General features: G+C 37.9%; 1 protein-coding gene across 1 annotated transcript; it reads right to left on the reverse strand.

The window, feature by feature from the left end:
• Nucleotides 1-1,198: 1,198 nt before the first annotated feature.
• Nucleotides 1,199-13,786, reverse strand: LOC148066997 (B-cell receptor CD22-like). Its single transcript, XM_087805650.1, has 10 exons — nt 13,700-13,786; nt 13,166-13,474; nt 11,501-11,725; nt 9,298-9,576; nt 6,426-6,698; nt 6,295-6,364; nt 3,733-3,760; nt 1,915-2,019; nt 1,768-1,856; nt 1,199-1,702 (listed from the first exon to the last, which is right to left on the reverse strand). The coding sequence occupies exons 1-10, from the start codon at nt 13,740-13,742 to the stop codon at nt 1,642-1,644; spliced, it is 1,482 nt and encodes a 493-aa protein (XP_087661776.1). The 5' UTR covers nt 13,743-13,786; the 3' UTR covers nt 1,199-1,641.
• Between the last annotated feature and the right edge of the window lie 1,528 nt (nt 13,787-15,314).

Here is a 15,314-nt window from a genome sequence, read left to right on the forward strand (position 1 = left end):
CTAACAACATGACACTGTTTCATGAAGCTTCCTCAACACATCATTAATTTTGTAAAAGTAAATGCTTAAAAAACCCCAGACATTTCAATAAAAATAAATGTTTTTTCAATATTCTCATAGTCCTGAAATACTTCCAATACTTCTAAATATTCACAGTTACAAAAACACATGCACCATGTTTTTATTTGTGATATTATGCTCCTGTGAGACGTCTGAAGTCCTCACACGATAAACAAGATACCATAACATGAAGTCATTTAGGTCAAACTGCAAAAATCCTGACCCAAAATACGAAGGTTGTTATTTTAGTTTAAACTTTTTGATTTCCGAATAAAAACTCCTCCTGCATTCTTAGAATTATTATTAATTTAAAGCAGTATATTTTCATTGTTTTTGTAAATAATTGTCCCGTTTTAAAAGTTTTTATTTTGTTCTAGAATGCTTCCTGTGTGGCATCATTCTAGCATATTGTGTTTTAAAAAGTGCAATAATCATTTGTAGAAAAAAGCACCAGCAGGAGGACAAGGATTCATGAACATGTGCTTCACTTGAAACTAGTGATGTGTTGATGAAGCTTCATGAAACAGTGTCATTATCTTCAGAGTCTACCAGATGGTAGTGATGTATCGATGAAGCTTCATGAAACAGTGTCATTATCTTCAGAGTCCACTAGATGGTAGTGATGTGTGGATGAAGCTTCATGAAACAGTGTCATTATCTTCAGAGTCCACTAGATGGTAGTGATGTGTTGATGAAGCTTCATGAAACAGTGTCATTATCTTCAGAGTCCACTAGATGGTAGTGATGTGTTGATGAAGTTTCATGAAACAGTGTCATTATCTTCAGAGTCCACTAGATGGTAGTGATGTGTTGATGAAGCTTCATGAAACAGTGTCATTATCTTCAGAGTCCACTAGATGGTAGTGATGTGTTGATGAAGCTTCATGAAACAGTGTCATTATCTTCAGAGTCCACTAGATGGTAGTGATGTGTTGATGAAGCTTCATGAAACAGTGTCATTATCTTCAGAGTCCACTAGATGGTAGTGATGTGTTGATGAAGCTTTATGAAACAGTGTCATTATCTTCAGAGTCCACTAGATGGTAGTGATGTGTTGATGAAGCTTCATGAAACAGTGTTATGTTGTTCAGAGGTCAGTAGGTGGCGCCATAAAATGATGTTTCATTAAAACAGTTGTTCAAAACAAAGGAAAATAGTGCAGAGACGCCATCTAGTGGATTCTGAAGATAATGACACTGTTTCATGAAGCTTCATCGACACATCAATCATTCAATCATTTAAATGACACTGATGTACTTCCATGAAAACTTGTCAGGCACCTTTTTTAAAACATTTGAGATTAGCTTCTTAAAGTGAAGTCTATAAAGTGAATGAAGTTTATAAAGTGAATGAAGTTTATAAAGTGAATGAAGTCTATAAAGTGAATGAAGTCTATAAAGTGAATGAAGTTTATAAAGTGAATGTTTCTGCACCGCTTGTGTCAGACATGTTTGTACGTTTCTGTAAAGAAAATATGCTGCTTTTATTTCAAAATAAAACACCACAAAGAGTCTCCACTTCTTTTTATACGTACAAGTAAAAATGCAATAGAAATAAATATGTTTAAATACATTTGGTCTTTTACAGATTCCTCTTTTCTAGAGTGGAATAAATGACAGAACCTTCTTCTGATGTGTTGAAACTGCGGATGAATAAAAATACATCGTTAGAAAAAGTACTTGAAGCGACGGCGTTCCTTCGACTCACAGAGTCGGATCTTGTCGGATGTTTCCAGACGTTCTGGGTTTGATGTGAACCGAGGTGTAGATGACGTCGTCCTCCAAGGAATCTTGTGGCTGCAGAGACACGTGAGTCTGAGAGTCGTCTCTGGAGGACGGAGACGCGTCTACTCACGCGAGACTTCCTGCGAGGACGAGCCACGTTGGCGTAGACGTTGTTGAGGTCGTCGTCCACGACGGCGTTTCCTCGAGTCGACTTTACTTCGGCGTCTCTGCACGACTGCAGGAGTGAAGACTGTCAGTCCTTTAACATTTAACATTTCAAAGTTGAATTCTTTTAGTGACATTTTGTTTTTATTCATTGAATACTTTTGAATAATTCATTTCAATGTTTTATTTTGAAAGGATGAATTTGTTTATTTGATAATTGCATTCAATATTATGTAATGTTTTATTTTGAAAGGATGAATTTGTTTATTTGATAATTGCATTCAATATTATGTAATGTTTCATTTTGAAAGGATGAATTTGTTTATTTGATAATTGCATTCAATATTATGTAATGTTTTATTTTGAAAGGATGAATTTGTTTATTTCATAATTGCATTCAATATTATGTAATGTTTTATTTTGAAAGGATGTATTTGTTTATTTGATAATTGCATTCAATATTATGTAATGTTTTATTTTGAAAGGATGAATTTGTTTATTTGATAATTGCATTCAATATTATGTAATGTTTTATTTTGAAAGGATGAATTTGTTTATTTGATAATTGCATTCAATATTATGTAATGTTTTATTTTGAAAGGATGAATTTGTTTATTTGATAATTGCATTCAATATTATGTAATGTTTTATTTTGAAAGGATGAATTTGTTTATTTGATAATTGCATTCAATATTATGTAATGTTTTATTTTGAAAGGATGAATTTGTTTATTTGATAATTGCATTCAATATTATGTAATGTTTTATTTTGAAAGGATGAATTTGTTTATTTGATAATTGCATTCAATATTATGTAATGTTTTATTTTGAAAGGATGAATTTGTTTATTTGATAATTGCATTCAATATTATGTAATGTTTTATTTTGAAAGGATTAAATTTGTTTATTTGATAATTGCATTCAATATTATGTAATGTTTTATTTTGAAAGGATGTATTTGTTTATTTGATAATTGCATTCAATATTATGTAATGTTTTATTTTGAAAGGATGTATTTGTATATTTGATAATTGTATTCAATATTATGTAATGTTTTATTTTGAAAGGATGTATTTGTTTATTTGATAATTGCATTCAATATTTTGTTTATTCAAAGGTTGAATTTGTGTTTCAGTTGAACTACATTTAAATAACACAATATTAAAATATATATATATATATATATATATATAAATTTCAAAAATACACAACAAAACATTTCAATTTTTTTACAACAATTATACAATTATTTATAATAACATTACAATTTCAATTAATTTATTTCAATAGTTGATTTTCATGCATTAAATATTTTTTGGTTCATTTTAATTCAATATCAGGTTTAATTGTTTTTATTTAATAATCCATTCATTCTATGGAGATTTCGCGAAGTAATACTACGTTGCTAGGAGTTGCTGAGAAGTACTATTGAGCCTCACGGAGATATGATATAAATCTTGCTATTACTAATACTATGGAGTAATACTACAGAGAATAGTAAAATGACATTCCTACGAATTAAAAAACATTGAAATTAGATTTTTTTATTTTTGGAATTAGAATATTAAACTATATGTGTAAAATAATTTTGTAAATAAACAAATTCTTTAATTCAGTAATAAAAAAAAACGACAACATTCCAATTTAAAACAATTTGAAACTAATAATTCAAAAAACATTTTTAAATGAAATAAAAAAACATTTCAATGTTGAATTCAATATTGTGTTGACACTGATATACTTCTATGATACTCATAGTTGTGTTGTGTGTACTTGAAACTTACATTTTTCTTTTGGCTTCTCTGTTTATACCTGCAGCAGAAGAAACATGTAAACTGTTTATTTCCCTCGTTGCTCAAGAACATGTGAAAATATTTAGCAGAAGTTCTTGGTAATTGTGGGAAGTTGCAAGTTTAGAAACATGTTCGTTGTGAAAATAAATGAAAGAAGGTAATACTTTAGCGTCTCTCTGAGTTATACTACAGTGTGTTGCGGAGTAATACTTTAGCGTCTCACTGAGTTATACTACAGTGTGTTGCAGAGTAATACTCTAGCGTCTCACGGAGTAATACTACAGTGTGTTGCGGAGTAATACTCTAGCGTCTCACAGAGTTATACTACAGTGTGTTGCGGAGTAATACTTTAGCGTCTCACTGAGTTATACTACAGTGTGTTGCAGAGTAATACTCTAGCGTCTCACAGAGTTATACTACAGTGTGTTGCGGAGTAATACTTTAGCGTCTCACTGAGTTATACTACAGTGTGTTGCAGAGTAATACTCTAGCGTCTCACGGAGTAATACTACAGTGTGTTGCGGAGTAATACTCTAGCGTCTCACAGAGTTATACTACAGTGTTGCGGAGTAATACTTTAGCGTCTCGCTGAGTTATACTACAGTGTGTTGCAGAGTAATACTCTAGCGTCTCACAGAGTTATACTACAGTGTGTTGCGGAGTAATACTTTAGCGTCTCACTGAGTTATACTACAGTGTGTTGCAGAGTAATACTCTAGCGTCTCACGGAGTAATACTACAGTGTGTTGCGGAGTAATACTCTAGCGTCTCACAGAGTTATACTACAGTGTTGCGGAGTAATACTTTAGCGTCTCGCGGAGTAATACTTTAGCGTCTCGCTGAGTTATACTACAGTGTGTTGCGGAGTAATACTTTAGCGTCTCACGGAGTAATACTACGGTGTGTTGCGGAGTAATACTTTAGCGTCTCGCTGAGTAATACTACAGTGTGTTGCGGAGTAATACTTTAGCGTCTCGCTGAGTTATACTACAGTGTGTTGCGGAGTAATACTTTAGCGTCTCGCTGAGTTATACTACAGTGTGTTGCAGAGTAATACTTTAGCGTCTCGCTGAGTTATACTACAGTGTGTTGCGGAGTAATACTTTAGCGTCTCGCTGATTTATACTACAGTTTGTTGTTTTATTGAGGAGAATATTTCACTGACATTCATCGTCACTTTCCTCACTGCAGGGAACAGTTATAGGTTCAGGGACGTTATAAATACTTTGGCTGAAAACAATATAATGCAGTGTTGCAGAGAAATACTCATTACTGTCATAAGAAGTTATACAACGGAGTGTGGCGAAGAAAAATTACGGCTGGTTGCAGAGTAATACTTCTCTGCCTTAGTATTACTCCTTGAGACAGAGAAGTATTACTCTGCAACACGCCAGAGTATTATTCCCTGAGACACTGAAGTATTACTCCGTAGTATTTCTCCACAAGGTTTCATAGTATAGTCCTTTGTACTGTGAGGAACTACAGTATTACTCTACTTCAGTATTACTCTTCAAGGCTCTTAATACTCCATGAGATGCTGTTGTACTTCTCTGCCTTAGTATTACTCCGTGAGACACAGAAATACAACAGCATCTCATGGAGTATTACTAAGAGCATTGAAGAGTAATACTGTAATGCCTCACAGTACAAAGGGCTATAGTATGAAGCCTTGTGGAGAAATACTACAGAGTAATACTTCAGTGTCTCAGGGAATAATACTCTGGCGTGTTGCAGAGTAATACTTTAGGGTCTCGCGGCGTAGTGCGACGGCGTGTTGCGGAGGGATACCTCTGTTTATAATAGAGTAATACTACGGCTTCTCTTGGAAAACTAAGGCAAGTTGTGAAGAAATACTACAGCGTCTTGCAGAGTAATACTACGTCTTCTCACAGAGAAGTACTACTGCACCGCATGGTGTAATACTATGGAGCCTAGCGGAGTAATAGTACGAAGAAATACTAAGTCGTCACACGGAGTATTACTACGGCTTCTCTGAATACTAAGGCAAGTTGCGGAGAATACTACATGCCTTGCGCAGTAATACTACTGCCTCTGATGAAGAACTACTACAGCATTGTGTAGAGTAATACTAAGGAGCAAGGTGGAGTAATAGTATGACTTGTGCAATAATACTAGGGAGTCTATTTGAAGTTTACCAACACATACTGTTACCTTCTTACAAAACAGTTTGTTGTTTTCCTATCACAGTAGATTATAAAAGAAAATGTGTTTTATTATCTTGAATTCATGTGTATGTGCTAACCATGCTAACAATGCTAACCATGCTAACTTTGCTAACCATGCCAACTATGCTAAGCATTATGACGTCAGTGTTGTTGACGTTTCTCTTCATGTTAACTTGTTTTCACGAACACTGAAGCAGGACACTTTGGGTCTCTGGTTCAATTCCCTGCTGGATTAATAACTTGAGCTTCATCTGGACCAACGTTCTCAGGTTCTTGTCAGATATTCAAGTCTGTTCACACGTCAGTTGGCGTCGTGATGCTCTGTGTTGAGAAGATGAAGCGACTCGGTGAAGGAATGGAGACCCACCAGAACAGGAGAACCGTGATGCTGAGAAGACCGACTCCGACCCCCGCCAGGATCAGGACCAGGACGTTTCCTGCAAGGAGAAGAATCTTGAACCGGGTCGACTAATCAACTAGTTCTTCATCGACACCAACCTGTGGTTCTGCTGGACCGGGTCACTGGCATCAGGGAGGAGTTCTGCTGACCCAGCAGGTTCTGCGCCCGACACAGGTACTGACCGGTGTAGGCCTTCACCGAGGCCAGAGACAGCACCTGTCCCGAGCCCACCTGCAGCAGCCCGGGCGAGTCGGGGAGCTGCTGGTACCAGGTGTAGTGGTTTGCTGGAGGGTTGGCGTCACTGGTGCAGGTGAGATTCACACCTTTGCCCTCGACGTCAAACGCTGAGAAGGAAGTGTTGACGGGAGCGACTGAGAGAGAAACTTGTATTTAGATCAAGATTTACCTGTTTTTTCAAGTTTCCAGGATCAGTGAAGTCCTTAAAATAACTAAAAACATCTGTTTATCATCCGTGAATGTGTCGTTGGCAGTTTAATACTTAAGGGTCTCTCGGTGTAGTACTACTGCGTGTTGCGGAGGTATACCTGTGTCTAATGGAGTAATACTACGGCTTCTCTTGGAATACTAGGGCAAGTTGAGGAGTAATACTACGTATTTTCACAGAGAAGTCCTAAAGCAACGCGTAGTGTAATCGTATGGAGCCTAGCGGAGTAATAGTACGAAGTCTTGTGGAGAAATACTACGGCTTCTTGCGGAGATATAGTCCAGTGTGTTGCGGAGTAATACTTTAGCGCCTCTCTGAGTTATACTACAGTGTGTTGGGGAGTAATACTTTAGCGTCTCACAGAGTTAAACTACAGTGTGTTGTGGAGTAATACTACGGTGTGTTGCGGAGTATTACTTTAGAGTCTCGCTGAGTTATACTACAGTGTGTTGCGGAGTAATACTTTAGCGTCTCGGGGAGTAATACTACAGTGTGTTGCAGAGTAATACTCTAGCGTCTCACGGAGTTATACTATAGTGTGTTGCGGAGTAATACTTTAGCGTCTCGCGGAGTAATACTACAGTGTGTTGCGGAGTAATACTCTAGCGTCTCACAGAGTTATACTACAGTGTGTTGCGGAGTAATACTTTAGCGTCTCGCTGAGTTATACTACAGTGTGTTGCGGAGTAATACTTTAGCGTCTCGCTGATTTATACTACAGTTTGTTGCGGAGTAATACTTTAGCGTCTCGCTGAGTTATACTACAGTGTGCTGCGGAGTAATACTTTAGCGTCTCGCTGAGTTATACTACAGTGTGTTGCGGAGTAATACTTTAGCGTCTCGCTGAGTTATACTACAGTGTGTTGCGGAGTAATACTTTAGCGTCTCACGGAGTAATACTACAGTGTGTTGCGGAGTAATACTCTAGCGTCTCACAGAGTTATACTACAGTGTGTTGCGGAGTAATACTTTAGCATCTCGCTAAGTTACAATACAGTGTGTTGCGGAGTAATACTTTAGCGTCTCGCTGAGTAATACTACGGTGTGTTGCGGAGTAATACTTTAGCGTCTCTCTGAGTTATACTACAGTGTGTTGTGGAGTAATACTTTAGTGTCACGCGGAGTAATACTTTAGCGTCTCACTGAGTTATACTACAGTGTGTTGTGGAGTAATACTTTAGTGTCACGCGGAGTAATACTTTAGCGTCTCGCTGAGTTATACTACAGTGTGTTGCGGAGTAATACTTTAGCGTCTCGCTGAGTTATACTACAGTGTGTTGTGGAGTAATGCTTTAGCGTCTCGCGGAGTAATACTACGGTGTGTTGCGGAGTAATACTTTAGCGTCTTGCGGAGTTATACTACAGTGTGTGGCGGAGTAATACTTTAGCGTCTCACTGAGTTATACTACAGTGTGTTGCGGAGTAATACTCTAGCGTCTCACGGAGTTATACTATAGTGTGTTGCGGAGTAATACTACAGTGTGTTGCGGAGTAATACTCTAGTGTCTCACAGAGTTATACTACAGTGTGTTGCGGAGTAATACTTTAGCGTCTCGTGGAGTAATACTTTAGTGTCTCGCTGAGTTATACTACAGTGTGTTGCGGAGTAATACTTTAGCGTCTCACGGAGTAATACTACGGTGTGTTGCGGAGTAATACTTTAGGGTCTCGCTGAGTAATACTACAGTGTGTTGCGGAGTAATACTTTAGCGTCTCACTGAGTTATACTACAGTGTGTTGCGGAGTAATACTTTAGCGTCTCGCTGAGTTATACTACAGTGTGTTGCGGAGTAATACTTTAGCGTCTCGCTGATTTATACTACAGTTTGTTGCGGAGTAATACTTTAGCGTCTCGCTGAGTTATACTACAGTGTGTTGCGGAGTAATACTTAAGCGTCTCGCTGAGTTATACTACAGTGTGTTGCGGAGTAATACTTTAGCGTCTCACGGAGTAATACTACAGTGTGTTGCGGAGTAATACTTTAGTGTCACGCGGAGTAATACTTTAGCGTCTCACTGAGTTATACTACAGTGTGTTGCGGAGTAATACTTTAGCATCTCGCTAAGTTACAATACAGTGTGTTGCGGAGTAATACTTTAGCGTCTCGCTGAGTAATACTACGGTGTGTTGCGGAGTAATACTTTAGCGTCTCGCTGAGTTATACTACTGTGTGTTGCGGAGTAATACTTTAGCGTCTCACGGAGTAACACTCCAGCGTGTTGCAGAGTAATACTTCCGTGTCTCACAAAGTGATACTACGGCGGTTTGCGGAGTAATACTTTAGTGTCTCGCGGAGGAGTACTACGTTGTGTTGCAGAGGGATACCTCTGTGTATCATGGAGTAATACTAAGTCGTCACACAGAATATTACTACGGCTTCTCTTTGAATAATAAGGCAAGTTTTGGAGAAATACTATGGTACCTTGCGGAGTAATACTAATACTATGAGTATAAAAACCCTCAAAGCTTTCAAGGTCACTCTACTTTAATGAGAAGCTCTACCACAAAGTAAGACGACACTTACACTTCACGTCCAGCTCCACGTCCTCAGAGGCCATGAACGCGTCCCCCTCTCGACTGATGTTGTTCCAGGCCCGACACCGGTACCGTCCACTGTGTCCGGGCTCCAGGACCGGGAACGTGAGCTTCTGTCCGGACCTGATCAAGACGTCGTCCTTGAACATGCTGTAACCTCCGGGCCTCACTGGAGGGTTAGCGTCGCTGCTGCAGCCGAGAGTGACGGACCCACCGCTGACCAGGTCATGTGACGGACTCATGGTCAACACCACGTCCAGCGGAGCGTCTGATTGGACAAGTATTTACTATCATTTAAATATATATCTTCACTTCCTTTGTTTGACGCCTGTTTGACAGAGTCAACGATAGGATATGTAGTGATACTGTAGTACCAAAGATATACTTGTTGTATTGTGGAGTACTTGACTCTGGTGTTGTGATAGTGTAGTAACAAGTATACATGTGTAGTATTGTCCAGTACTTGACTCTGGTGTTGTGATAGTGTAGTAACAAGTATATATGTGTAGTATTGTCCAGTACTTGACTCTGGTGTTGTGATAGTGTAGTAACAACTATATATGTGTAGTATTGTCCAGTACTTGACTCTGGTGTTGTGATAGTGTAGTAACAAGTATATATGTGTAGTATTGTCCAGTACTTGACTCTGGTGCTGTGATAGTGTAGTAACAAGTATATATGTGTAGTATTGTCCAGTACTTGACTCTGGTGTTGTGATAGTGTAGTACCAAAGATATACTTGTAGTATTGTAGAGTACTTGACTCTGGTGTTGTGATAGTGTAGTAACAAGTATATATGTGTAGTATTGTGGAGTACTTGACTCTGGTGTTGTGATAGTGTAGTAACAAGTATATATGTGTAGTATTGTCCAGTACTTGACTCTGGTGTTGTGATAGTGTAGTAACAAGTATATATGTGTAGTATTGTCCAGTACTTGACTCTGGTGCTGTGATAGTGTAGTAACAAGTATATATGTGTAGTATTGTCCAGTACTTGACTCTGGTGCTGTGATAGTGTAGTAACAAGTATATATGTGTAGTATTGTCCAGTACTTGACTCTGGTGTTGTGATAGTGTAGTAACAAGTATATATGTGTAGTATTGTCCAGTACTTGACTCTGGTGTTGTGATAGTGTAGTAACAAGTATATATGTGCAGTATTGTCCAGTACTTGACTCTGGTGTTGTGATAGTGTAGTAACAAGTATATATGTGTACTATTGTCCAGTTCTTGACTCTGGTGTTGTGATAGTGTAGTAATAAGTATATATGTGTAGTATTGTCCAGTACTTGACTCTGGTGCTGTGATAGTGTAGTAACAAGTATATATGTGTAGTATTGTCCAGTACTTGACTCTAGTGTTGCGATAGTGTAGTAACAAGTATATATGTGTAGTATTGTCCAGTACTTGACTCTGGTGTTGTGATAGTGTAGTAACAAGTATATATGTGTAGTATTGTCCAGTACTTGACTCTGGTGTTGTGATAGTGTAGTAACAAGTATATATGTGCAGTATTGTCCAGTACTTGACTCTGGTGTTGTGATAGTGTAGTAACAAGTATATATGTGTACTATTGTCCAGTTCTTGACTCTGGTGTTGTGATAGTGTAGTAATAAGTATATATGTGTAGTATTGTCCAGTACTTGACTCTGGTGTTGTGATAGTGTAGTAACAAGTATATATGTGTAGTATTGTCCAGTACTTGACTCTGGTGTTGTGATAGTGTAGTAACAAGTATATATGTGTAGTATTGTCCAGTACTTGACTCTGGTGTTGTGATAGTGTAGTAACAAGTATATATGTGTAGTATTGTCCAGTACTTGACTCTGGTGTTATGATAGTGTAGTAACAAGTATATATGTGTAGTATTGTCCAGTACTCGACCCTGGTGTTGTGATAGTGTAGTAACAAGTATATATGTGTAGTATTGTCCAGTACTTGACTCTGGTGTTGTGATAGTGTAGTAACAAGTATATATGTGTAGTATTGTCCAGTACTTGACTCTGGTGTTGTGATAGTGTAGTAACAAGTATATATGTGTAGTATTGTCCAGTACTTGACTCTGGTGTTATGATAGTGTAGTAACAAGTATATATGTGTAGTATTGTCCAGTACTCGACCCTGGTGTTGTGATAGTGTAGTAACAAGTATACATGTGTAGTATTGTCCAGTACTTGACTCTGGTGACTCACACAGGATGTTGAGGTGGACCGGGGCGGACGTCGCCTCCTGCTGGCCGAACAGAGCACAGCGGTACTTTCCACTGCTGGCTCTGCTGGCCCGGAAGTCCAAGGATTGAAAAGGTTCCCCATCTTTGAACCAGACTGTGCTCGATGACTCAGGACAGCCGGACTCACACGTGAGACTCACACCTTCGCCTTCGCTCGCTGTGCTCGGCCGAACCACTGCCCTCAGCTCTGACCACAGGAACAGGAAGTAGAATGTGAGGAAACGTCAGAATAAAACACAATTACTCAAGTTTGAGCCGTTATGAAGAAACAATCCTCGACTTTAAGAAGAATTTTCTTTACAAACATGTTTGTATTAGAAGTTAATGTTAAAAAATATATATATATTAAAAAAAAAAGAAGTATTTTCTCAACAGAATAAAAGTATTTACGAAATAAATGAATTTAAATGAAAGTTCATCACAATATTTAATGGTTGGATTTTAAAATGTTGAAACTTTTGTTTCTCAATTGAAATATTGTTTTTAATTAAAAAATGTTAAAAATGTTATTAAAAAAAGAAGAAAAAGTATCGAAAAGTGGGTTTTATTAAGTCATTTAATTCAATCATTTATATATTAAAAAGTCGAATTCTTTTTTACACATAAAGTTTGTTATTATAATCCCAGAATATTCATCAATAATTCAAAATCAGTATTTTAAAAAGTTTTAAATTAAGTATTCAAAAGATTACGGTTTTAAATATATATATAATTTAGAAATGTTAAAAAAAATGGAATTCCTGGAATTAGAATTAGTAACTCTATGAAAACACGAGTTTAAAAAACATGTATAATATACAGTATATATATATATATATATATATATATATATATATATATATATATATATATATAATAAAAACGTAACTTTTCAACCTTGACTGACACAGATGTCATACCTGTGACAGACAGATGTCTTACCTGTGACTGACAGATGTCTTACCTGTGACTGACAGATGTCATACCTGTGACTGTTAGATGCTATACCTCTGACTGACAGATGTCATACCTGTGACTGACAGATGTCATACCTCTGACTGACAGATGTCATACCTCTGACTGACAGATGTCATACCTGTGACTGACAGATGTCATACCTCTGACTGACAGATGTCATACCTCTAACTGACAGATGTCAAACCTCTGACTGACAGATGTCATACCTGTGACTGACACAGATGTCATACCTGTGACTGACAGATGTCATACCTGTGACTGTCACAGATGTCATACCTGTGACTGACAGATGTCATACCTGTGACTGTCACAGATGTCATACCTGTGACTGACACAGATGTCATACCTGTGACTGACAGATGTCATACCTGTGACTGTCACAGATGTCATACCTGTGACTGACACAGATGTCATACCTGTGACTGACAGATGTCATACCTGTGACTGTCACAGATGTCATACCTGTGACTGACAGATGTCATACCTGTGACTGTCACAGATGTCATACCTGTGACTGACACAGATGTCATACCTGTGACTGACAGATGTCATACCTGTGACTGTCACAGATGTCATACCTGTGACTGACAGATGTCATACCTGTGACTGTCACAGATGTCATACCTGTGACTGACACAGATGTCATACCTGTGACTGACAGATGTCATACCTGTGACTGTCAGTTCTGCGAAGTCCCTGCTGGTCCATCCACTGAGAACCGTCTTAAACCTGAAGTAATATCTTCCTGCGTCAGTGAAGGCCACGTTCTGGATCCTCAGGTCACAGTTTCCACTCTTGTCACCGTCGTACTTCAGCCTGTTCTCCAGACTCAGGGCTTTACCCCCCCGGCGACCTTTGGACCAGGTGACCGAGGTCACGATTTGAATAAACGGATACTGGAAGGAGCACCTGATGACGGAGGTGGACCCTCTGACCTCGCACTGGGGCCCGTACGTCACCCCCCAGGCGGCCTCGTCTCCTAGCAACAGCAGAGTGAGAAGGAGAAGGAGAAGAAGGTGAAGGTGATGGAAGACTGAGAAGAAGAAGAAGAAGAAGGAGAAGAAGATGGAAGACTGAGAATAAGAAGAAGGAGAAGAAGATGGAAGACTGAGAAGAAGGAGAAGGAGGAGAAGAAGGAGAAGAAGATGGAAGACTGAGAAGAAGGAGAAGGAGGAGAAGAAGGAGAAGAAGATGGAAGACTGACCTGGGAGGAACATCAGCAGCAGGTGGATCCACATCATCTTCATGTCAGATCCTCTGAACTGTCCTCACGTGTCGACAGACGTTAGAGACTCAAAGCAGAAGTGAAGGATCGACTTCTTCTCTACAGTTACACGCTTCACTACACACTTCACTACACACTTCACTACACACTTCACTACACACTTCACTACACACTTGACTACACACTTCACTGCACACTTCACTACACACTTCACTACACACTTTAGTTCACACTCAACACATGTGAGTAATTGATAACATGTTGTGTAGTTCAAGCTTAGAAAGTGTTTTTCATCCATCTTTTTATTTATTTATCCATCCATCCATCTTTTTATTTATTTATCCATCCATCCATCTCTTTATTTATTTATCCATCCATTCATCCATCCATCCATCTCTTTATTTATTTATCCATCCATCTCTTTATTTATTTATCCATCTATCCATTCATCCATCCATCTCTTTATTTATTTATCCATCCATCCATCTCTTTATTTATTTATCCATCCATTCATCCATCCATCTCTTTATTTATTTATCCATCCATCTCTTTATTTATTTATCCATCTATCCATTCATCCATCCATCTCTTTATTTATTTATCCATCCATCCATCTCTTTATTTATTTATCCATCCATCCATCTCTTTATTTATTTATCCATCCATTCATCCATCCATCTCTTTATTTATTTATCCATCCATCCATTCATCCATCGATCTCTATTTATTTATCCATCCATCCATCCATCTCTTTATTTATTTATCCATCCATCCATCTCTTTATTTATTTATCCATCCATCCATCTCTTTATTTATTTATCCATCCATCCATCTCTTTATTTATTTATCCATCCATCCATTCATCCATCGATCGCTTTATTTATTTATCCATCCATCCATCTCTTTATTTATTTATCCATCCATCCATTCATCCATCGATCTCTTTATTTATTTATTTATCCATCCATCCGTCTCTTTATTTATTTATCCATCCATCCATTCATCCATCGATCTCTTTATTTATTTATTTATCCATCCATCCATCTCTTTATTTATTTATCCATCCATCCATCTCTTTATTTATTTATCCATCCATCCATCTCTTTATTTATTTATCCATCCATCCATTCATCCATCCATCTCTTTATTTATTTATCCATCCATCCATTCATCCATCCATCTCTTTATTTATTTATCCATCCATCCGTCTCTTTATTTATTTATCCATCCATCCGTCCATCCGTCCGTGACTCCTTCAAACAGGAAGTTTCCTCCATGAGCGCGTGTCAATCAATACTGTGAGAGGAAACCAGAGTACCCGGAGTAAACACACCAGCATGTGGAGAAAATATAAACCAGTCAGTGTTTCTGATCATTATTTACCTTTGATTTCTGCTGTTTAACAACAGATCGAACACACGTGTGGAAAATATAGATTTAAATATATTATTATAAATAATCTGGATGGAAACAGGTTTGAAGTCGACCTTGAAACGTTCAGTCAATTCTTAACTAAATACACAGAAAAGAGACAAAAGCGTCATATCTCTCCCCAGCATATCTCTGATGATTGACAGGAAGAGGAACAGAAACC

Source organism: Callionymus lyra, chromosome 13, assembly GCF_982586985.1.
Source record: "Callionymus lyra chromosome 13, fCalLyr1.hap1.1, whole genome shotgun sequence".
Lineage (NCBI taxonomy): Eukaryota > Metazoa > Chordata > Actinopteri > Syngnathiformes > Callionymidae > Callionymus > Callionymus lyra.

Excerpts from the sequence above, each read along its gene's own strand:
- LOC148066997 (XM_087805650.1), bottom strand. The coding sequence starts at position 13,742 with ATGAAGATGATGTGGATCCACCTGCTGCTGATGTTCCTCCCAG. Across the intron at positions 1,857-1,914 it reads GTCCTCGCAGGAAGTCTCGC|CCACAAGATTCCTTGGAGGA; the intron begins GTGAGTAGACGC and ends GTGTCTCTGCAG. Across the intron at positions 1,703-1,767 it reads ATCCGACAAGATCCGACTCT|TTTCAACACATCAGAAGAAG; the intron begins GTGAGTCGAAGG and ends ATTCATCCGCAG.